Consider the following 25,293-nt stretch of genomic DNA (forward strand, 5'->3'; position numbering starts at 1 on the left):
CCGGGGCAGCCATGTAAATGGCACTCCTCTTGTTCTTGGCCGTGATTAGAGACTTCCCACACACTTCCCTATCCCCACAGGAGCTCCTGAATCTGCCAGCAGGAGAGAGGCCAACAGCCCTTTCCTTGAGTCTCTCATAGCAAAATAAAATAAAATAAAAATCACTCCCCAAGAGAAAAAAAGCTGTTAAACTTGATTTAGAAAACACCAATAGAAAAAATAACAAATGCTTCCTAGGGAGCTCTTTCAGATTCATGGGTCCAGATTAGAGAGGCATATTTAAGAAAGATATGATGGAAACCGAAAATACAGGAGTGTAACTAAAAAGTCATAAGACTCACTAAGTCCTTCTGACTCTAGGTCAAAGGTCACTGGAATCATTCAATAACCATTTATTAAGTGGTTACTATGTGCCAGGCACTATGAATTCAGAAAGAAAGGCAAAAACAGTCCTTGACTTCAAGGAGCCCACAATTTTAAAAAAGGAAATATATAAAGAAGAAAAAGCTAAAGTGAGGCTTAGTTAACGGCACTATTTGAATCTACGATATCTTTACCAAAGAAAGAACAGGGATTTGCTGAAACCATCAGCATGAGGGATTTAGAAAGGTTACAAGGAAGGCAAGGGACATAGTAGGTGGAGGTCCTTAAACATAGGAGAGAGTCTCTTTAGTTAGGGAGGTTCTGTTTGAAGACAGGGGCTAAACCAGCTGACCTCTAAAGGTATCTTTGAGCCCTAAGACATGACATATGGTATCCTTGCCACAAGTACAGATGGGGAGGTAGCAGTTATTAAGAGTGTAGATGCTAAAATGTGAAAACTCCTTTACAAAATGATCCTGAAGGACATGAAAGACTTCAGTCCAGTAGGCAGAGTGAAGGCACATTTGTACTGGGTCATTCATTAATTCAGTTCTGGACTCCTAAAGTTATCTGGCTATCCTGTGAACAAAGCCAAAGAGAATGACTCATCTTGACTTTCAGGATGATAAAAGATACTGGAATGGGTCGCCAAAGGAAGCTGAAAAGTCTTCATCCCTACAGTTTTTTATAAAGATAACAGAAGATAATGGAACCAGATGATCTTTTGAGATCCCTCTTCCATTTCTAACTTGTGACTCTTACAAGTGATCTATGAACTATTTATTTTTATTAATAAAGCAGTATAGTACCAAAAAAGCATGTTGCATCAATACCAATTACTTTGGGAAAGGAAATGTCCTTATACTTTGATTAACTGTACTACTATCTAACTAAAACTGTGCTAGAAAAAAGGGAACTAGAAATTCTTTGGGCATAATCCTTTTTTGGGATTTCAGAAAATTCCAAAACTCACATTCTTAGAATCATACTCAACTGTGGATGAACCTTTAAGACAATGGTTTCTATTAATTTAATTTCCTCTCTCTCACTGACTACATATCTCTCATAATGGGCCAAAAAAAAATGAAAATGTAATGAAAACTCATCACATGTTTTCTTTCGAACCTGAAATAATCTCTGAAGTAAGGAGTAATTTTGGCTTTCAACTAGTTTAAAATGAAAACACAGAAATCATGACCATGGCCTTAGAGTTGTTATTACTTCCATGTTTCATTTGAGGAAACTGAAGCAAATAGAGATTAAGTGACTTGCCCAGGGTTACACAGTTAATAAGTGTCCTAGGCTGGATTTGAATTCAGGTCTTCCTGATTCCAGGCCCAAATGCTCTATCCACTGCACCATTAAGATAAAGAATAACTCAAAAGTTAAGATGTAAGCACCTGGCTATAGGGAGATGGGTCTAGAATGGAGCACAGGACTCATCTGAAATAAATTTAAAGTGATGATTAAATCTCAACTGTTCAAGCTTCTTGCCAAAACAGACAAACTTATTATGATTTAATAAAAGATCCTTCATTGATAGTCAAAGGCTTCATTCTGAGTCCACCAATCACCCTCACTTGTTGGTCCTTTCCATGCTACCAATTTTAAATAGAAACAACCAGGTGCCCAAAGGCTTAACTGACTTCCCCAAGGTCCAACCACTACCATTCTTCTCACAGAGTCCCAGCTCTGTAGCCCCCTTTCCAGGACAGTGTGATCTTCTATGAAAGTGCTGGGAGGAGAATGACAAGCAGGTTTCCCAAGCAGGAGTTTTACCAGGGTAAAAACCAACCCAAGCAGGGCATCTGATTATTCTATGCTTACTAATCTGCTTTTCCAACAGCTACAGATACCACAGCTAACATAGGAGACCTCCTAAAAAATGGCTGAATGCAACAGGAACTAAGCCAATTTGACATATCCATTTTATACTAGTAGTTTAGATACCTCCTCCCACCCCCCAGAAATTATAAAATTATAAAATCCCCTTCATTGAATCAGAAGAATAGAAAAGAAGATAAGTCCTCCCACCCCATCCTCTAATCTTTAAGGTACAACACTGTCTTGTGGCAGTAAATATAAAAGAAATCAGGTAAAATCACTGATGGGATTTTCAAGCAGCTCTCTTCCATTCCCCCACCAGCAGTTTCCATCTTCTCCTCACCAGTCTTTGCTCATTCTCTCTATTCTTCAAACTCATCCTCTCTTCCATCTCTCATTCCACTTGCACTGAAGTGCATATCCCAAAACTTACCTTGGGTTTTTATAGTTCCTATTACCCTTTTTCATGGGGATTTTTGGTTTGTAAGTGAACCCTAAACATATACGGTTGTGACTATGTTCTCTTATTTCAGTGAAATGAGGAATGATAGAATGAATGAAGAGGTCAGGCCTTATTAAAATTAAGGTAGAATGGGTAAACATTTTTACCAACTTCAAGGTTCTTAAATTTGTCAACAGGACTGGACTAGATAATCTGCCTTAGTCTCTTTGATTCAACAATTTTATAAATATAATAATAATACATATGATCATGCGAATAATGGTTAATGAGCAAAGGAAACAGTCAAAGCAATAGTCAATAAGCAAAGCCCTAGAAAGCCTATCAGTTGCAAGCAATGCAATGATGGTTAATGTTAAAATACTCTGATTCCACAGAGATAAGAAGCAAATATCTTACCCCAGAGAAGAGTTAGTTTTAAGGCAATTTTGCAAATATTCTAAGATCCAAGTGTTTCTCAATTGCATGCTTTTAAAAAAATCACATACAGCAGTGGAAATATCTACCACGGTACCCTGGTAACACCCCAATCCCCCACCCCAATCAGTTTGGATGGTGCAGTGGGTACATGGCTGGCAAGTAAAGTGAGAGACTGACACCTAAGATGTGCAGAGAGAACCACGTCAGAGATCTTCTCCTGGCAGTCATGCATATTGCCAAGCGCACAATCAAATGTGCATGTGCCATTTCAATGTGCGACAGATAAGAAAATGTAGAGGAAGAAAGAAATGGGACCAAAGAAAAGTGCTGTTGGGTTTAAATGTTCTCACCTGGAATTACAGAGATAGTTTTCAAAGCTCGGAGAACCCTGAACGTTCTCAGCGCTGAGACATTGCCCAGGTCCACAAACTCTGTCACATATCTGCAGTAAGGGAGGTCACACACAAAAACAAATGACAAATACACACACCAAAATAAAAACCAAAACAATGAGCACAACAAAACAAAAAGTACAGTACATCACGGCAGGGCCCTACCCCAACACCTAACACCAGCCCCAGGCCACCTTACCTGGGATTACTGAAATAGTTTTCAAAGCCCTCAGTACCCTGAAAGGGCACAGAGCTTAAACATTGCCTAGGTTTACAAACTCTGTTATATACCTGCAGAATCAAACCAGAGGTGACTTATAATGGTACCACTGGGCAAGGTATTGGCAACAGGGGGAAGGAGGGACTGACACTGGGATTTTATCTTTTGCACTCTTGGAAAGGAAAGGTTAAAAATGTAAGCACAAGTTGAACCATATTAGGGAAGGGACATCCAGGAAAGGAAAGCCCAGAAATTAAAAAAAACATTGGAACTTTGGGGGAGTAGAGGCAGCTAGGTTAGTAAGGCTTTCTCCTGGTATGAGCCCTATGATTTTCTTGATCAGAATTACTTTGTTTTCTACTCTTTTCTTTCTAAAATGAATTTAAAAGGGAGACAGAAAGAAGAAGGGGCTGGATCTCTTGCAAACAACTGTATAGCAAAGGCGGGGGCGGGGGAGCAAAATTCAATTGTGTGGTTTCCTGCTGACACCGGCCTAAAATATGAGGTCCACAGTGGACAACAGTAAGCATGCCTACATGTTTGCAAACCCTTTATCCAGGGACTGGGGCCATGCCCACAGACAAAGGTCTGATCTATGACATATGTAAGCAGTACACAGGAAAACACCAATTATGGTATAAGGGTACAAGCTCATTTAATCACCCAGCTGTGCTTCATTTAAACGTTTTCATTTTAGCTATAGCTGTAAGGTTAGCAAAGTGTTTTACACTATTATCTCATTCGATCCTCACAACAACTTTGGGAGGCAGGAGAGATGAGTATTCCCATTTTACAGATAGGGAAACTGAGGCAGACAGCAGTTAAGTGACTTGCCTAAGGTCACACAGCTAGTGAGTGAACTCAGGTCTTCCTGACTCCAGACCCAGCATCCTAACCATTGGCTTCCTGGACACACATTGGCCATCTGTTTGGAAATGACAACGTGTCTTGTATTATTGAAAATGAGGACAAGGACATGAGCTAAAAATACAAGCCAGTGTACATTTTCAACAGTGGAAATACATTAGTAACCTCAATACAATGGAAACTCAACCTTCCAGGCCTCTCGGTTCAATGGGTCTCATTCATCACTCCTTTTCTCACATTACAGCAGGGGCATATATATCCACACGAGTAACAGATACAACGCCCCTTGTATACCGCCGTTCTTCCCCACCTCCCTCCCAACACACATCCCAGGAAAATTAAAGGCTGGAAAGAAAAAACAAAATCCATTAAATACTCTCCATTGTCAGCTCAGTTTTTCAAGAAAATGCATTTTCAGCGATAAAGTAACACAATTCCTAAGTGCACCAGACACACAGGAATAAGGAGCACCACTGGTCTTGAGCGAGAAATCTTCCAAGACCCTAAAACATGGCTAAAATAATTAGTCCCCTTCATTCAACAGCAACAAAACATCTCTTCCTCCTTCAGGAAGTGACTGGTATGAGATTTGTGGGTTAGGATCTTGCCTCTTTTAAAATCCCCAGCATCTCCTCCCAGGCTTCCTGGAAACATACACAACAAAACAGACTCAGGAAATTCACCCCCCACTCCCCCTTTCCCCGTCCCTCTACCCTCCTCCCCCACTTCCAATCCCATCTGGGTCCTCACCAAGGCCCCCTAGTGGTCAGGCAGGAAGGAAAAGAAAATGAGTGGGGAGGCAGAGTAGAGTCTTCTTTGTTTGATCTGTCTAGGAATGGGGAGTATCCACCACGTTCCATCTTCATTAGGGCAGAGTTACAGTATATCTACACACACACACACACACACACACACACACACACACACACACACCCTGCACAATCACATACAATCATACCTGGAACAACAAAGTAAACAAGAAACTTACGCCATCATAATGACACTGAAATCTAACCAGTTCCATGGATCTCGTAAAAATGTAAAGCCGTCTATGCAGAAACCTCTGGCGATAATTTTCACAAGTGATTCAAATGTATAAATCCCCGTGAACGTGTACCTGTCGCAGAAATGAATGGATTGAAGATAACATTTGTTTTCTTTAACAGGCAGAAAAAGCCATAGTTGGCCATTTCAATTAACATTCATATGACTTAATTCCTCCCACCCCCAAAAGATGAAAGAGTAACAGGTGAAAAGGAGACCTCTGATAATGAAATGTATAATGAAATGTTCAAAGCAAGAGCTGAAGATATACAAGGAAGCACTTCCATGCTGCCCTCCAAGGATGCTCCAAGTACCATGGCTCTGAACCTAGGAGAGGCAGCAGGCACCAAGGCTACTCTGAACTTGGGGGCGGGGGGGGGTGGAAGAAAAGAAATCTAATTATAGGAAGAAGAAAGTATAGAAGGAGACCTAGCGTAATGGGGCTGTAAGAGCAGAGGTTCAGAGAGAGAGGGGCGGGGGTGTAGTTTGCTAGATTTTATTTCCTTTTAGTTGAATTTTTTTCCCCCTAAGGTGCTTAGAATATTGCTCGAATATGTTACTAATCATCACCTTTCCCTATGAAATAATGAAGAGGTAACAGCTACTTTCTTGTCCTTGAAAGAGAAATCAAGGTAGATGACAAATAAGAAAGAAATCAGTTACTTACTCCACATTCTTCGACCAGTCTGGAGGGTTACTAAAAGTCATGAATACACAGTTGGTCAAAATAGTGCACATAATGATCATGCTAAATACTGTAGAAAGCAGTCAAGGGAAAATACACGAAAGCCATGTTAACAAAGCACACACACTCCCACGGTACATCATGACATCAAATCATTCAAGAGGCTTCCATATAGCAACCCTCAGAAGCCTGACCAAGGCAGGATAACTAAAGGTCACAGGGGAATGAAAACTACCACACCACAAATTCATTCAGCACCTAATCAGAGCTTAAAATGGGGGTGGGATGCCATTCCTTTCTTTAGAGAGAGCCTGAAACCATCCTATTCCCTTTTGGTGGACTAACCACTTTCTTGGCACCCCACCTCCATACTGTGGGAACCTAGGAAAAGGAAGGAAAAAAAATCCACTAAATGCTTTACATTGCAAGGATTCAAATTGCCTTTCAACATTGAATGACAAATCATTACTAACATGTACCAGCCCACCAATCTGCCCTTCCCACAAAAGGTATTGAGATACAAGGGCTAAGGAAATGTGTATTCTTCACTATCCATTTACAATGAGTTGCTTACCCAGGGCAAGTGGCTATTTGGGAGGGTGAGCATGGGTAATTGTTTACATTTTTTCCTGACAATATATTTCACATGTAGAACTCTCAAGGTGGGTAAAATAGCACAGCTCTAAGGTCTTGATGGGTTGAATGGTGCCTGAGGTGGAAGCAGTGCCAAGGACCCCTCTAGCTCCCTAGTACAGCCAGAGAGGCCTGTAAGCGAAGGATCTCAAAAATATCTGCATCAGGAGGAAACCTTTAAATCTGAGGAATGCAGATGATTTTCAAAGCACCACACAAGAGTATTAAGTGACTTCAGTGGACATATTAATCCAATCAGGGGCCTTTTCCTATCCTTTTCTGGCCCATGGCTAGCAGGAAAAGTTATCACATCACTGAATCCTCTCTGATTTAAACTCAGGTTTAAAGTAGCAAGAGTGTTGCCAAGAGGATTCAAGCTGTCATTTTAGCAAGCACAGAAACTGATGTTTCCCATTTTATGCAAGATTTTTTTTTCCTGTTAATGGCTTTCTCTATCTTTTTTTCTGCTACTGGTGTTTTTTTTTTTTCTAGAAAGATTAAATCCACTTTTAACCTACTTCTCCCAGAAGGCATAACAAAAAATGAGGAGGTTGGTCTGGATGACCTCTAGGGTCACCTTCCCAGCTCTAAGCTCCCTGATCCTGTGAAAATACTATTTGGGACCAGAGATGAGAGAAAATCTTATACTCTGCTGTTCCTGCAGCTAGTGAGGGAGAACATGATGAATTCCTTCTCCCAGCATAAACTTCCCTAGGGCTTCTCTCTCCATTTTTGTTTTTGCATTGTGTTGTTTAGTTGTGTCTGACTCTTTGTGACCCCATTTGGGGTTTTCTTGGCAAAGATAATGGAGTATTTTGCCATTTCCTTCTCTAGCTCATTTTATAGACGAGGAAACTGAGGCAAATAGGGTTAAGGGACTTGCCCAGGGTCAGACAGCTAGTTAAGTGTTTGAGGCCACATCTGAACTCATGAAAATGGTCTTCTTGACTTCAGGCCTGGCACTTTCTCCACTGTGCCATCTCGCTGCCCCCTTCCCCCTACTAATCAATATCAATACAAAGATTATTTTATTATTTCTACTGCTTACCTCCAAAAAATAATTAAAAGAAAGCAGCTGAGCAACTTCTGGTTTTAATGGGTTAAACAGCTACTAACTCTCTCATCGTATCTTGTTGGAGGCAAGGATAAAACCTTCTGGAGCACCTGACAGGAAACCCTGTACAAATCTGTCAGTCCCAGTTAGATTACTGTCAGAGTGATAATGACTATAAAAGTATGGAGTATCTAAGTAAAGCTGCTAATCCTTTTGCTTAGGTTTTCATGTTTGTCTTTGATCTTTCTATATTAATAATTTAAGTTCAATAAGAAATGTTTTCCTCATTTTTAAAGTTACTGAGACAAATGACTTAACATTATACACTTATGTTCAAAGCATAGCACATGCCCAAAAGGAAGCCCATTCCCCAGAAACCTACATCTTCTAAATTCAGTGTTTAAGAAATGAGAAAATCAAGGAAGGCCTTAAGTGGGAGCGTAGTCAGTGCCATTTTAATATTTGCAGAAAAGGATATGAATGTATCAAAATTTTAATAGCTATTCTCCTCAACAGGTTAAAAGGACTTAAAATGTACAAGGCAGGTGTGGCACTAAATCGGAAGAGTGTTTTCCCTCTGTTTAGTACTACAAAGGTCTGTGAAGAAAGAAAAGAGAGAAGAATTATTAAAACATTATTGTTAGCACAAAGCATAAACATGAAAGCCCTAATACTTTTCTAGACAAGGATTCAGCAAAAACAATTTTCTCCCCTCAAATGGCTTCCTTTGGCAAGAATGTCTCATTTGATTATCATTTTTCCCTTTTCCTCCTCTCTCCTCCATCCTCCCATGCCCACTCCCACCCTCAATATTGTGCCAAACAGTTCCAGCAGTTTACAGGATAAATTTCCTTCTTTTAGGATAACTACAAATCTTGTGGATCAAACCAAAATGGGTTCATTGTCTTCTCTGGACACAACATAGAAGTTTGCTAGTCAAAGTGCTCTGTTCCCAGATTTCCATTTGAAATGCACCATTTGATGAGAATTATCACTATCTAAGAGGTCAAGAGATCCCTCTAGTGAAGAGGTTTTTAACCTATATGTCAACTTGGATAGGAAAAAAAAATTACATCATTATTTTCACTAACTTCTAACTGAAATTAGCACTTCTTTCCATTAGGAATGAAGGCAACAAACCATAATACAGTAGAATTAGGCTCTAACAGATTGCCAGTGGGGTCTAACACACAAAAAAGCCTAAGAACCTCTGTATTAGTGCATTAAGTGAAAACTTTTCTGTCTGGTTTTCACAGAATCCCAGAGTTAGAACAGACCTCAGAGGTCATGAATTCAACATCTATATGTGTATAGCCTCTTCATCATCCAAAGTGGCCACCCAAATTTTGTTTGAAGGCCTCTAATAGGAGAGAACCCATTACCAATCAGTAACCCATTCCACTTTTTGACAGCTCCATGATGAGGAAGTCTTTGCTTATGTAAAGTCTTAGTTTGCCTCCATAGTCTAATCTAGCCCCATGAACCATTATCACCAGTCAAATCAGTCTCCACGCTGCCTTCCATATGTTATAATTCTTGCTTTTGTGCCTTTGCTTATACTAACTGGTTACTCTTAGATTGTTATCTCTCTTGAGAAAATATAAGCTCCCTGAGGTCAAGAATTGTTTCATTTTTCTCTTGGTATATCCCCAGGGCCTTGGAGAAGGAAGGAAGGAAGGAAAGAAGCACTTATTAAGCACAGTCGCAGTACTAAGTGTTTTACAAATACTATCTCATTTTATCCTCACAATAGCCCTGGGAAGCAGGTGCTAACATTACTCCCATTTCACACAGTAGGCATTTAATAAATGCTTGTCAATTGATCCTGCTCACCCTGGTTGAAACGTCTTCTTGAGTACATGCTATCTTTTATACTGGGGGCCTCTCTTATACAAGATGTCCTAAAAATCTTAGTGCTGTTTTAAGCTATTAAAGCTTTTGGGACACAATGTTCTCTTGTATCTTCCTTCCAGAGTGGCAAGCCCAAACGCTAAGCATACTAGTAGGCATTCAATAAAGAGATATTGGCTATTTATTGATGTGTGTGTTCCTTTCATACTTCCCATAGAAATCTGACAGATCTATGTCATTCTCACCCAGAAAGAGAATCACCACCCTTACTAAGCAGCCAGCTTCCTGGCAATATTCTTTCTTCTAGTACCAATGACCTGAATCTTGACATTTTTGTTGCAATGTTTTTCAAATACTGGGAGATACCACATTGTGCATTTCCCATCCTAGTATATGCTACAGAGCAAACATTATAGGATCATAAGATTTAGAGCTTACAGGAAAAACTAGAGATAATCTAATCTGACCTCACCTCTTCATTTTATAGATGAAGAAAATAAGACACAGAGGTTATTTGTCCACGATCATATGGGTAGTATGGTTGCACTGAATGCTCTCTCTCTCTCTCTCTCTCTCTCCACACACACACACACACACACACACACACACACACACACACACAGCTTAAAGCCTTGATAGGAAACAGAGAGAAAGCAGAACAGTACAAACACACGCCAATGTCAGAACTACGGCTGTGTTCAAATCCACATATGCCCAAAGTGGATGTCAAGCTTCTCAAAGCAACAATCAGAACAGGACTTTCCCCGAGATCCCCTCTTTAAAGCAGTTCTACTCCCCCTTATGTTTCTATAGCAACTCTCTCTGAGGAGCTCCCAGATATTTTTATTAAGTCCTCATTCATCCTCATGCATTACTGTGCAGCATGGATAAAGCAGGAATTATCAGACTCAGATTCACAGGGCAGGAAGGAACTTTAGGAATCATCTTAGCTCCACATGCTCATTTTATTGATGAGCCCATTTTATTGGAGTTCAAAAACAGTAAGGAACCCTATTTATTTCCTACCTGGCTATATTCTTTGGCCTTCTCATCACACTCCTCCTCCAACATTCCTCTTCAGCTTCCTTTTAGGTGTTGGCTTCCCCCATTATATTGTAAGCTCCTTGTGGGCAGGAACTGTCTTTTTCATAATTGTATCCCAAGCACTTAACAAGGTGCCTATTATAGTAGGAGCTTAACAAATGTTTATTGACTCACTGACTAGCTCAAGGTCATACAATTATTAGAGACAGTAATAGAATAGAGGTCTCTTGCTACCTGGACCACTCGGTCTTTCATTATATAAACCTACTATTTAACTCACATTTCATACTAGGTTTTAAGTTTACATCTCAATATCCTTTATTCATTTTACTGAGGGAACACAAGAGGGGGAAAAAGAAAATACCTAACTCATTCAAGGTGATAAAACAAGAAAACCAAACCCCAGGCCCAGAGCTTCTTTGCAGCACCCACAGAGCCAGGGGGAAAATAATTCTCAAATAATACTCTCCAAGACTTACCTATTAAAACAAAAGAAAGGCACAGTTGAGTAGGGTTCCATTCAGGCCCATCTCTGTCCTTCTATTTTACAAAAGGAACTACCATAGAATTCCATTAAATTGCTGGTTATCTTAAGATAAATATAGTCATTAAAATTATATAAATTTAATTTATACAGAACTCATCAAGAATACACAAAACACATAAAGCTAGGCACACAAAGATTATATTTGTCAGAAAATTCCTGAAGTTTGTGAAACTATTACATATTCCTTATATATAGAGGCAAATATTTGTCAATCTGTCACTAACTAGTTCTGTGACCTTTAAGAAGTGACCTCGAAATCACCTGTAAAATGAGGGTGTCCATTTAAGCAGGTCATTAAAAAAAAAGAAAGGCTCCTTATAGGCCAAAATATTTATAGCAGCACTTTTTGTGGTAGCAAAGAACTGGAAATAAAATAGATATCCATTGACTGGGGAATGGGTAAACAAATTATGGCACAGGAATGAAATGGAATATTATTGTGCTGAAATGACAAAAGTGATGAATACAGAGAAGCTTGGAAAGCTGTACCCATGAACTGATATTAAGTGAAGTAAGCAGAGCCTGGAAAACAATATATAAAATGACTACAACAATGTAAATGGAAAGAACAACCACAAAACAATCAAAAATTAATGTTGTGAAATTATAAAGAGCAAGCTTGTTCCCAAAGAAATGAGAAGACACATTCACAGATGTGGAACAAAGCATATAATGCCATATTTTTAAAGTATGGATTGATTTTATGGAATTTTTTTAAAATGTCCTTCCTATTTTTCTTTTTAAAAATTCTTTGTTATAAGGGTTGGCTCTCCGAGGAGAATTGAGAGGGATATAGGGCAAGGAATCTAGGCAATATAAAAATGAAATGTTTGTAAAAATCTCTAAAAAAAAAAAAAGAAATGAGAGTTTGAGTATAAGACTATGGGCTTTTCTAGCACTCATATTCTTGTGGGTGTGTCAGGGGTGGGGGAGAAGTCCTACACAGCCTTAAAATTCACAGACCCACAGAACTTGGGAATTGGGAAGGAATCTGAACTGCCATCTAGTCCAACACATACAAAAAAGGAATCCCCACAATGGCATAGCCAACAAGTGATCATCCAGCCTTTGTCTGAAGACCTTTACTAAGGAAAGGGGGCCTACAATACGTCAAGGCAGTCCATTCCATTTTTGGACCATTGAAATTGTTAGGAAACTTCTCCTGATATCAAGCCTAAATATGCTTCCTGGAAAACTCCACCCACTTCTCCTGGCAGATTTCAGTGGGACTAGCATGTCCCTCCTCCTGGAATCTATATCCTCCTTTCCTACAGCCCAAGAGATCACATGAGCTTTTTTATTTATCACATCACATGGCTAACTCTCATTGAGACTACTGCTCAACAAAATGTCCAGATCTTTAGAACAAACTGTAGTCTAACCACACTTCTATATTATTCTTATGAAGTTGATCGTTTTGCATCCAAGTAAAAGACTTCACATTCATCCTTATGGGATTTCATCTTACAAATCCAAAGCTCTAGCTTGTCAAGATCTTTTTGGATCCTGACTGTCACCCAATGCATTAGCTATCCCATCTACCTCTGTATCAACTGCAAATCTAATGAGAGTGCCATCTATACCTTTATTAAACTATTAACAAAAATTTTAAAGAGCACATCTTCAAGCACAAGTCTCTGGGGTACTCCAATGTAGATCTCTTGCTACACTGATACAACTAAAAAATTTATAACTTTAACAACTACAAAACTTTGTTATCATCTAGACGACATCTCTTCATCTTATCCACCAAGAAGAGGATGAGATATTTTATCAAGTTTAAATCTTGGTAAATGATATCCACAGCAACCCCACCCCCACCATCTGCTAGTTTAGTAATCCTGTCAAAAAAGGAAACGAGGTTAGTCTGGCATGCCTTGTTCTTAATGAAGCCTTGCTAGCACTTTGTAATCACCCCTTCCCTTTCTAGATGTTCACCAACTAACTCTTCAATGATCCGTTCTTGATTTCTCCCAGGAACTGAAGGCAAGCACACTGGCCTCTTGCTTGCAGATTCTGTTCTCTTCCCTTCTTTATAAATTGTTTGCCCTTCTCCAATATGGTACTACTTCTCCCATTTCCCAAGATCTTTCATATATCACTGGCCTAGAAATCATATCTGCCATTTCTTTCAGGAACTGAAGATGAAATTCATTTCGTCAAAGTGACATGAATTTATCAGAGGTCACTAGGTGTTTTCTCTACATCCTAACTTATCCTGAACATAAACTCTTGGTTAATCGCATTTTGTGCTGTCATTTCCAGTGTAAAGGTCCACTCTCCTTTGCAGAGAAAACAGAAATGAAAGAACTGAAGTAGCCCTGCTTTCTCTCTGTTGTCAGTTTTCATCTTCCCACCCACCCCAAGCAAAGGGGTGATTCCTGATCCTTCCTTTTCTGTCAATATAAAAAAATAAAAACAACCAACTTAAACTTAAAAAATAAAAACAACCAACTGCTCTTTTTGTTGTCTGTAGGTTCCTACTAATTTTTGGATGTCTCTTCTTCCTGCTTTGTGCCTCCTTTATAGTAGCTAACTGCAGGTATAGACACAGGTAATTTTTTCCTAGCATTTTATTGAGCTTTCTTTTCTTCCCAATATACCTAAAAAATACCAGAGAACAAACATAAAAAAAAAACCACACCCTTGTCTTCAGCTTCACTCAGCAGCCTCAGCTGACTCTAAACTTTAGCACTCTGCCCTTCTCTCATATTCATCTTTTGTTACCTAAACTTGCTTCCAGCTTCTGTACATTTATTTTTAAAATTGAAGTTGATTATTGAGTTTCTTATGCATCCAAATCAGTCTCTTCAGTTACATCCTACTTTTCATCCTTGTTAGAATTGTTTGTATCTGCAGAATTTCATCTCAAACATTTCCTATTGCTCCTGGACCAATTTCCTAGGCAGCATTTTACTCCATCACATCCTACTTATCTTTTCTCTGCATCCTTTGAAATCTGCTTTTCCAAAACTCAGGATTCATGCCAGATTATACCCAGATTTTTTCTTCTCTCAAACTTCTCCCTCGTTGGTTCCTCCATCTGGCAGTCAACCTTTCTGGGATGAACCTTGTTTAACTTAGAAAGATCAGTTATCAGTTAAAAGGTTTGATGTTTGCCCTAACTCAAAGACTGAGATTGCATGGGCATAGCTTTTAAGAATCCAGAGTCACCTCCACAACACAATTAGGTATTAAAGGGGGACTTCAGTGGAGGAAGAAGATAGTTCAAGTAGTATTATCCCCATTTTACGGATGAAGAAACCAAGACTCATAAAGGTTAAGTAACTTTTTTAGGTCACTCACCTAGTAAGAACTTGAATCCATGTCTTCTGACTACAAATTTAACTTGATATAGTATGCATGTTTGATTAACTACTATAATCACTGTTAAAAGGCATCATGGCAGAGTGGAAAGCAAGCCCACCTTGGAGTCAGAAAGACAAGTGTGACCCTGAGCAAGTCACTTAACTTTTACAGTGCCCCAGGGAACTCACCAAGTGTTCCCTATACCACTGAAATCACAAGTTCAGACCTCCACCCCTCCCTGCACAAATCACTTTTAAACTTCTGGGATGGCGGAGGGAGAATCACTCTTTTGGAGCTCAGGGTAGGTAGGACTCCAATACCAGATCCATTAGAGCCCAGATGGCTGTAGGAGGGATATCAAGTCTTTGATTCCTGTGAGAATACTTCTAAAGCAAAAATCAGTCAGTTCACATGAAACGCAATATTTTACTTAATCTGAATTAAATTACATCCATGTGATGTAAATGAGTTCAAAAGGAAATTGAAATCAGATTGTGGTTTGGTGCCCAAGGGAAAATATCAGTTATAATAACAACCACTGAATGTGTTTGAGCACAGAACCTATTATAGAGCTATGGAATATCATTTAAGTTACAGCATGAAGTATTAATAAATCTGTTGTGCCAGTATAAAATGAACCTTCTGAAAAAATCTAGGCTTTTCATTTCTAATTAATGGTAGCAGGTTTGGAACACACAATGCAGAAGCATCCCTACTATTAACACAAGGGAAGAAGTTCTCTCTGATATGTCTACAATTAGGAAAAAGTCTAGTTTTTGTTTGTTGGGGGTAGGTGGGGTGGGTGGAGAGGACCTGATTAGGCCATTGGTAAGAGGCTCCTCCAAATTAGTTCTGTCTGATTGCTGCTTATATCTATCATGATATCTCTAATGTATTGAAGTAGTATTAATGTTTGCTGTCTCATTAGTAACAAGCACCTTCTATCTATTACTGTGATCAACAAAATTATTGCCTTTCTCCAGGTATAATAAATAAATAATTCTCCAGATTTGAAGATTAGGTCTATGTTTAGACCTGTTTATCACAGGCTGCCTCACCCTGGAAAAATGGCTTGCCAGGGAACAAGGCCAATCCTGGATCTGGAGACTGATTCTTGAGGGGGCATTTATAGAAAAAAACCTTCTGGCCCAATGCTGGAGAACAGCAGGGATGACAAGGGATGCCCTTTGTCTAACTACCAAAATCAACTGGCCATTAACTTCTTGATAAATGGCCAGCTATACAATAGATATAGGATATAATTAAATAACTGCATTTTTAAAAATTCCACTGAATAATAAAGCAGAGTATAATATAAAAACTAAACTGATTCTACTTTGGTTAATCAAATCATTCCTCTGCCTGGAAGCCTGCCACTGGCCCAAGGCCATCACTGGGTAGAGATATCTTGCCAAAAATAACTCTGCCACATGAAAAAAGAATCCTGTTGGCCTTCCTGACATCTAGAATTGCCTGGTGGATCCCTCAAAAGCACTAGTCAGGTTGAAAAGCCACATCAGATCTGATGGCAAGTAGATACAGAAATTAGTTCTAATTCCATGGTACCTTATGCCTTAGTACTAGGTACCTTGAGAGAAATATTCAACCACAGCAGAATACGAAAGGGGAAGGGAAGAATTTTTTCTGAGTTCATTTTTGTTTAAATAATTTAAGCGTCTAACTTTCAGATGCTTGAGTCAAATCTAGTAGGAATTCAGAACAAAAGATACCATTACTTGAAGTCAGAGAAAAAATAAAAGTGGAAGGATTTACATATTTCAGTTGGAGAAATTATTAAGTGGTATATTTTATCCACAAGACTTACGAGGCCATTGTCAGCTTGGCAAAGCTTTTTTTAATGCCATATTTTTAATGCCAGTTTGCCAATCTCTTTTTCTGCTTCCCCCCACCAATTACTGAAATATATATGTGTGTGCGTGTGCGTGCGTGTACATATTTCAACAAAAAGTCATCTTTGTAAAAGGTATTTCCTCAGTTACATCCAAGAATTCTCACAAGTACAAGTCCAACACAGAATTGATCTGGCAACAATAGTGTTATCAACATGTTATTATCAACATTTTATGTCCAATGGGGGCATGGGAAGTAGAATTCTAAAAGATTAAGTCCCAATAAATATAATACTGCCATCAATGACATGGATGGATTAAACAGTAGTCTACATCTACTAACATTACCAAGTTAGGTGATCTGCCTAGAAGAACAAGGGGAAAGGATTAAAATTCACATTGATCATGACAAGTTGAATATATGTCCATCATGACACGTCCCAAAAGACTACAGAGTTGTGAGACGATATACAGTTACTGTTTGCTGTCTCACTAATAATAAATACTTTTTCTTGCTTCTTAAAAGTTTCATATGGGCAGTTGGAAAGTCAGTCACTTCAGCAGTTGGGGGTAAGGTAAAAAGAAGGGGATCGATGAGCTACATACATTCAAAGTCAAGTAGGATTACAGTAGCCTAGAAGTTCACTATAATATTGTTGTTTTTCAAAAATCAATATAATTAGATGATGTGTAGTATGGGCTCCTAGAGGGAGATCCAGTCTGAGACTCGGGTTCCATTTCCATTTCTGACTCATGATAGCTGCTGGATCCTGGACATGTCCTTTACAGATGTCCCCATGTCTCAGGCAATGCTCTTAAGTTGCAGAACAGGTGCCCATATGAATTAGTATAGCAAGTTTCCTCATTGAGAGTTCCCTAATCCAATGAAATCACAGTCTAGATAAAACAAAAATGGATCTGTACTCTGACTTTTCTTTCCTCCAGAACTAAGTAGTAGGGAGGGCAGACGTGTTTTCTCCTCTGTTCCAGAGATTCAGGGCCTTATTTAGTAATTACTATTAAAAAGCAAAACAAGTTTTCTTGCTATTGGTGATGCTCTCCTCAGGTCATCAAAAAGAAGCAGGCACTGCTGCTTTACTTATCACTTTCCTGATCAATCAGAAGCTATAAGGAAAGAACAGGAGGATAAGCAACAGATCCAGGGGGTAGGAGGAGGACTGGGGGAAGGCCCTGAAACAACAACTCTACTTTATGTCATGATCTCTGTACTCTCCAGCTGCTCCTTCTCTGCGTGGGGCAAGTTTTGCCTGTAGTATTTCGTTACACTACATTTCAAAGCCAGTCTGTTGAGAAGACAGGAAATCTCCATATATTTGGGCTGCCTCATGTTCAAAGCTCCCCAGGGCAGGATGATCTCCTCAGCTGGATTACTCAGCCTTTGCAGAGCCATTCGAAATGGGGACACCTTTCATCACCATCACATCCCTCTAGCCCATCTTCTCATTGTTCCCTCAATTTAAAGAAAAATCTCCCTGTTTTTATTTCATTTCCCCTGGTATTTGCCTTTGTACATCCTGCCAGATGAGCCATCTGCCTTTTTTATGCTTCTCCAATGGCTCTCTGCTTTGGTCCACATCCAGTTGAAACTCTTGGAAGCACCTCATCGAATTGCTTTGGTCTTCCTAGCATCCTTCACCTACCACTCTGCAAGAGCCCAGCTCTTTTCTTCATCGAGGTACAGCTCTATGGGGCAGTCATCAAAAACAATCTCTTCTGTTTGTCATGTTTCCCACCCTTTACTCCTCTAGCTCCAAACTTGGCCATCTTTTATGAAAGCCACTGGATACTAAGGCACAATGTTTGTGTTTTGGTTCCTGGATTTTCTACAGCTGTATTCTGAAAGGATTTTAAGGTAGGATTAATCCCAAAGTGACTGTGCACCAAGAAGGGGTTATCTAGTTGAAGGCCAGATGTTCTTTTCCTATTCTATCAACGTAGAGATACCCAACACAAGTCAAAGTCTACTTCCTATACAAAACCTACACCACTTAGAATTTGTATATCCTAATTCTCCTAGACTCAAGGTTCTTAACCATCTTAGTTGCCCTCCTCTGGACATTCTCCAGCATATCAATGTTCTTCTTAAAGGGCAGAGTACAATGAGGCTATCACCATCCCATTCCTGGAAGATCTGCCCTCTTACTATAGCCCAAAAGCACATTAGCTCTTTCTTGACTGCCAAATCACATTGCTAACAATAACTGCTGCAGTCCACCAAAATTCCAAGATCTTCTTCAGTACATCTGTGATCTAATCATACCTTCCCTATATTACATTCATGAAGTTGTCCCTAAGTAAAAGACTTTACATTTAGCCCTATGGGATTTCATCTTACTAGTCCATTGTTCTAGTGTGTCCAAATCTCTTTGGATCCTGACTGTCATCCACTGCTTTTACTATCATTCCCAGATCTGTGGCATCTGCAAATCTAATGGATATACCACCCATGCCTTTATTAAAGTATTGACAAAATATTAAACAGGACAAGGTTTAGCACAGATCCCTAGGACATTCCACTGGAGACCTCGTGCCATATGGATACTTCTTTAACAATTCTTTGAAGTCCATCATCCAACCAGTTCTGAAACCATAATCCATAATCTAGACCAGGGGTTTAAAACTCAAACAGAAACTGACCCAAGCTGGTAGAATGACTTGGAAAAATCCCACATTAATATGATCTGTTGCATGGAATTTTCTTTTTTTTATCATCTGAAATGATTCTATTTATTTAATTTATTTAATATATTTAGTTTTCAGCATTGATTTTCACAAGAGTTTGAATTACAAATTTTCTCCCCATTTCTACCCTCTCCCCCACTCCAAGATGGCATATATTCTGGTTGCCCCGTTCCCCAGTCAGCCCTCCCTTCTGTCATCCCACTCCCCTCCCATCCCCTTTTCCCTTACTTTCTTGTAGGGCAAGATAAATTTCTATGCCCCGTTGCCTGTGTATCTTATTTCCTAGTTGCATGTAAAAACTTTTTTTTTAAACATCTGTATTTAAAACATTGAGTTCCAAATTCTCTCCCCTCTTCCTTCCCCACCCACCCTCCCTAAGAAGGCAAGCAATTCAACATAGGCCACATGCGTATCATTATGCAAAACCCTTCCACAATACTCACGTTATGAAAGACTAACTATATTTTGCTCCTTCCTAACATATCTCCCTTTATCCAATTTTCTCCCTTGACCCTGTCCCTTTTCGAAAGTGTTTGTTTTTGATTACCTCCTCCCCCTATCTGCCCTCCCTTCTATCGTCCCCCCTTTTTTATCTTCTTCCTCCTTCTTTCCTGTGAAGTAAGATACCCAATTGAGTGTGTATGTTATTCCCTCCTCAGGTCAAATCCGATAAGAGCAAGATTCACTCATTCCTCCTCACCTGCCCCCTCTACCCTTCCCACAAAACTGCTTTTACTTGTCACTTTTATGCAAGATAATACAATCTATCTCTCCCTTTCTCCCTCTCTCAATATATTCCTCTCTCATCCCTTGATTTGATTTGATTTTTTTAGATATCATCCCTTCATACTCGACTCACACTGTGCCCTCTGTCTATATATATGTATGTGTGTGTATATATCTATATATATCTATCTATCTATCTATCTATCTATCTATATATATATATATATATATATATATATATATATATATGTATATTCCCTTCAGCTACCCTAATGCTGAGGTCTCATGAATCATACACATCATCTTTCCATGTAGGAATGTAAACAAAACAGTTCAACTTTATTTCTCTTTCTTGTTTACCTTCTCATGCCTCTCTTGATTCTTGTGTTTGAAAGTCAAATTTTCTATTCAGCTCTGGTCTTTTCACTGAGAAAGCTTGAAAGTCCTCTATTTTATTGAAAATCCATATTTTGCCTTGGAGCATGATATTCAGTTTTGCTGGGTAGGCGATTCTTGGTTTTAATCCTAGCTCCAAGCTAGGATTATATTCCAAGCCCTTCAATCCCTTAATGTAGAAGCTGCTAGATCTTGTGTCATCCTGATTGTGTTTCCACAATACTCAAATCGTTTCTTTCTGGCTGCTTACAGTATTTTCTCTTTGATCTGGGAGCTCTAGAATTTGGTGACAATATTACTAGGAGTTTTCTTTTTGGGATCTTTTTCAGGAGGTGATTGGTGGATTCTTTCAATTTCTATTTTATCCTCTGGCTCTAAAATATCAGGGCAGTTCTCCTTGATAATTTCTTGAAAGATGATATCTAGGCTCTTTTTTAGATCATGGCTTTCAGGTAGTCCAATAATTTTTAAATTATCTCTCCTGGATCTATTTTCCAGGTCAGTGGTTTTTCCAATGAGATATTTCACATTGTCTTCCACTTTTTCATTCCTTTGGTTCTGTTTTATAGTATCTTGATTTCTCATAAAGTCACTAGCTTCCACTTGCTCTAGTCTAATTTTTAAGGTAGTATTTTCTTCAGTGGTCTTTTGGACCTCCTTTTCCATTTGGCTAATTCTGCCTTTCAAGGCATTCTTCTCCTCATTGGCTTTTGGAGCTCTTTTGCTATTGAGTTAGTCTATTTTTAAGGTGTTGTTTTCTTCAGTATTTTTGGGGGGTCTCCTTTAGCAAGTCATTGACTTGTTTTTCATGGTTTTCTCACATCATTCTCATTCCTCTTCCCAATTTTTCCTCTACTTCTCTAACTTGCTTTTCCAAATCCTTTTTGAGCTCTTCCATGGCCTGAGACCAGTTCATGTTTTTCTTGGAGGCTTTTGATGTAGGCTCTTTGATTTTGTGGACTTCTGGCTGTATGTTTTGGTCTTCTTTGTCACCAAAGGAAGATTCCAAAGTCTGAGTCTGAATCTGAGTCCATTTTAATTGCCTGGCCATGTTCCCAGCCAACTATCTGACCCTTGAGTTTTCTGTGGGGGTGTGACTGCTTGTAGAGTAGAGAGTGCTTTGCTCCAAGCTTGAGGGGATGTGCTGTTGTTTTCAGAGCTACTTCTACACAGCAAGCTCTGCCACACCAGCTCCACCTCCAACCCAAACCAGACTCAGATCTTAAGCAGGCTCTGCACTCCTGCTCTGATCTGCCACTGAATTCCTCCTACCAGATGGGCCTGGGGCTAGAAGTAAATGCAGCTGTAGTTCTGTAGCTGCACCTCCCCTGCTGCCCCTGGGGCAGTGGCTGAACCATGAATTCCTTTCAGTCTGTCCCCTGAAGCTTTTCCCTTCTCTGTTGTCTTTGGTGTTTCTGGGTTGAGAAGTCTGGTAACTGCCACAGCTCACTGATTCAGGGCGCTAGGGCCTGTTCTGGTTGGTCCTGCCGCCGCCCACGCTGGGCTCTGCTCTGCTCCCAGCTCCATGTGCAATAGACTTTACCCAGCAATAGACCTTACCCAGCAACCATCCAGGCTGCCCTGGGCTGGAGCCCTGCTTCCCTCTGCTATTTCATAGGTTCTGCAGTTCTTTTCTGTTATCTTCGGTGTTTGTGGGTCAAGAAGTCTGGTAACTGCCACAGCTCACTGATTCAGGGCACTAGGGCCTGTTCCACCAGCTCTCGATCTGGTTGGTCCAGGTGCGGCTCATGCTGGGCTCTGCTCTACTCCGCTCCCAGTTCAGTGAGATAGACCTTACCCAGAGACCATCTAAGCTGTCCTGGGCTGGAGCCCTGCTTCCCTCTGCTATTTTGTGGGTTCTGAAGTTCTAGAATTTGTTCAGAGCCACTTTTTATAGGTTTTTGGAGGGACCTGGGGGGAGCTCATACAAGTCCCTGCTTTACAGCCACCATATTGGATCTGCCCCCTGTTGCACGGAATTTTCATTCATCTTGTTAAACATTTCCCAATTACATTTCAATCTTGTTCAAGACACACCCAGGAATTTTGTGGGCCACTGCCTACCAACATTAAGTTTAACATCTGTAGTCTAGACTACATCTCTCCATCTTCTCCATAGGAAGAGGATGAGATGCTTTATCAAATTTAAATTGTAAATGATATCCACAGCATTTCCCTCATCTGCTAGTTTAATAATCCTGCCAAAAAAGAAAATGAGGTTAGTCTGGAATGCCTTATTCTTTTCTTAAAAATTTATTTAGTATTTTATTTTACCCCAATTATATGCAAAAAAGCCCCAATTTTCAACGTTCATTTTTAAAACTCTGAGTTCCAAATTCTGTTCCTTCCTCCCTCCCCAATCCCCTCATTGAGAAGGCAAGCAATTCGATACAGGTTATACATGTGTAGCCTTATTAGTCATGTTGTGAATGACAACATAGACCAAAAAAAAAGCCCTCAAGAAAAATAAAGAAAGTAAAAAATTATGTTTCAGTCTATGTTCAGACACCATCAGTTCTTTTACCTGGGGATGGATAGCATTTTTCATCATAAATCCTTCAGAGTTGTCTTGGATCATTGTATTGCTGAGAATAGCTAAGGCATTCACAGCTGATCATCTTACAATATTACTGTTACTTTGTACACAGTACATTTCACTTTGCATCAGCTCATTCTAAATGTTTCCAGGTTTTTCTGGGAGCATCCTGCTCATCACTTCTTATAGCACAATAGTATTCCACCACAATCACAAAGTACAGTTTATTCAGTTCTTCCCCAACTAATGGGCATCCCCTCAATTTCCAATTCTTTGCCACCAGAAAAGTGCGGCAAGAAATATTTTTGTGCATATAGGTGCTTTTCCTTTTTGCTTTTTATCTCTGTTTGGATACAGACTTATTAGAAGCATTGCTAGGTCAAAGGATATGCATAGTTTTATAGTCTTTTGGGCATAGTTCCAAATTGTTCTAAAGAATGGTTGAACCAGTTCACAATTCCACCAACAGTGTATTGATGTCTCATCTTTTCCCACATCCCCTTCAACATTTGTCATTTACCTTTTCTGTCCTATTAGCCAATCTAATAGGTATGAGGTAGTATCTCAGAATTATTTTAATTTGCATTTTTCCAATCAATAGTGATTTGAGCATTTTTATATGGTTACAGATAATTTTGATTACTTCACATGAAAACTTCATATCTTTTGATCATTTATTAATTGGAGAATGGCCTTATATAAATTTGACTCAATTCTCTATATATTTGAGAAATGAGGCCTTTATCAGAGAAACTTCTCCCTCTTCCTGCCCTGTTTATTCTGTTCTCTCTCCTTCCACTCTGTCCCTCCTCAAAAAGGTTTAGCTTCTGGCTACTGCCTCCTCCAATCTGTCCTCCCTTCTATCACCCCCCATCCCTTTTTGTTACCCCCTTCCTCTCCTACCTTCCTGTAGAGTAAGATAGATTTCTATGCCCAATTGAGTGCATATGTTATTCCCTCTTTGAGCCAATTCTGATGAAAGTAAGGTTCACTCCCCACCCCCATCCTCACCACATTCTCCCCCATCTTTTCCTCCATTGTAAAAGCTTTTTCTTGCCTCTTTTATGTGATAGTTGACCCCATTCTTTCTCTCCCTTTTCTCCCAGTGCATTCCTCTTTCTCATCCCTTAATTTTATATTTTCCAGATACCACCTCTTCATATTAAAATCACACCTGTGTCCTCTGTCTATATATACTCCTTCTAACTGCCCTAAATGACAAAGTTTTTATGAGTTACAAGTATCATTTTCCCATATAGAAATGTAAACAGTTTAACCTTGTTACATTCCTTATGATTTTCCTTTCCTGTTTACTCTTCTATGCTTCTCTTGAGTCTTGTATTTGAAAGTCAAATTTTCTATTCAGTTCTGGTCTTTTCACTGAGAAAGCTTGAAAGCCTGCCTCTATTTCACTGAACATAAATTTTTTTCCCTTGAAGGATTATAGTCAGTTTTGCTCAGTAGGCATTCCTCGGTTGTAATCCTAGCTCTTTTGCCCTCTGTAATATATTCCAAGCACTCCAATCTTTTAAGGTAGAAGCTGCTAAGCTTGTGTTATCCTGACTGGTTCGATGATATTTGAATTCTTTCTTTCTGGCTGCTTACGATATTCTCTCCTTGACCTGGGAACTCTGGAATTTCGCTATGATATTCTATGGAGTTTTAATTTTGGAATCTCTTTCAGGAGGTGATGGGTGGATTCTTTGATTTCTATTTTACTCTCTGGTTTTAGAATATCAGGGCAGTTTTCCTTGATAATTTCTTGAAAGATGATGTCTAGGCTCTTTTTTTTTATCATGGCTTTCAGGTAGTTCAATAATTTTTAAACTGTCTCTCCTGGATCTATTTTCCAGGTCAGTTGTTTTTCAAATGAGATATTTCACATCGTCTTCTATTTTTTCATTCATTTGGTTTTATTTTCTTGATTTCTCTTAAAAGCATTAGCTTCCATTTGTTCAATTCTAATTTTTAAGGGATCATTTTCTTCAGTGAGCTTTTGTACCTCCTTTTCCATTGGCCACATTTACTTTTTAAGGAGTATTTTTCTTCAGTGAATTTTTGTGCCCCTTTTTTCCTTTGGCCAATTCAGCTTTTCAAGGTATTTTTCTCCTCATTGGCCTTTTGTATCCCTTTCACTATTTGGCCTAATCTGTTTTTTGAGGTGTTATTTTCATCAGTATTTTTCGTGTCTCCTTTACCAAGCTCTTAACTTTTTTTTTCATGATTTTCTTGCATCACTCTCATCTCTCTTCCCTGTTTTTCTACCTTGCTTACTTGATTTTCAAAATCCATTTTGAGCTCTTCCATGGCCTGAGACCAATTCATATTTTTCCTGAAGGCTTGGGATGTAGGAGCTTTGCCTTTGTTAT

General features: G+C 39.3%; 1 protein-coding gene across 2 annotated transcripts in view; it reads right to left on the bottom strand.

The window, feature by feature from the left end:
* SCN8A (sodium voltage-gated channel alpha subunit 8) overlaps positions 1-25,293 on the bottom strand; it is a 133,942-nt gene that overhangs the window by 85,013 nt on the left and 23,636 nt on the right. For both annotated transcript variants that reach the window (XM_036758727.1, XM_036758726.1), the window contains exons 2-5: positions 8,441-8,559; positions 6,258-6,347; positions 5,535-5,663; positions 3,418-3,509 (exon numbers count right to left, since the gene is read on the bottom strand). In XM_036758727.1, the coding sequence (XP_036614622.1) occupies positions 3,418-3,509; positions 5,535-5,663; positions 6,258-6,347; positions 8,441-8,559 (430 nt within the window). The remainder of the gene's footprint in view (positions 1-3,417; positions 3,510-5,534; positions 5,664-6,257; positions 6,348-8,440; positions 8,560-25,293) is intronic.

This window comes from Trichosurus vulpecula, chromosome 5 (assembly GCF_011100635.1).
Source record: "Trichosurus vulpecula isolate mTriVul1 chromosome 5, mTriVul1.pri, whole genome shotgun sequence".
In the NCBI taxonomy this organism is placed as follows: domain Eukaryota; kingdom Metazoa; phylum Chordata; class Mammalia; order Diprotodontia; family Phalangeridae; genus Trichosurus; species Trichosurus vulpecula.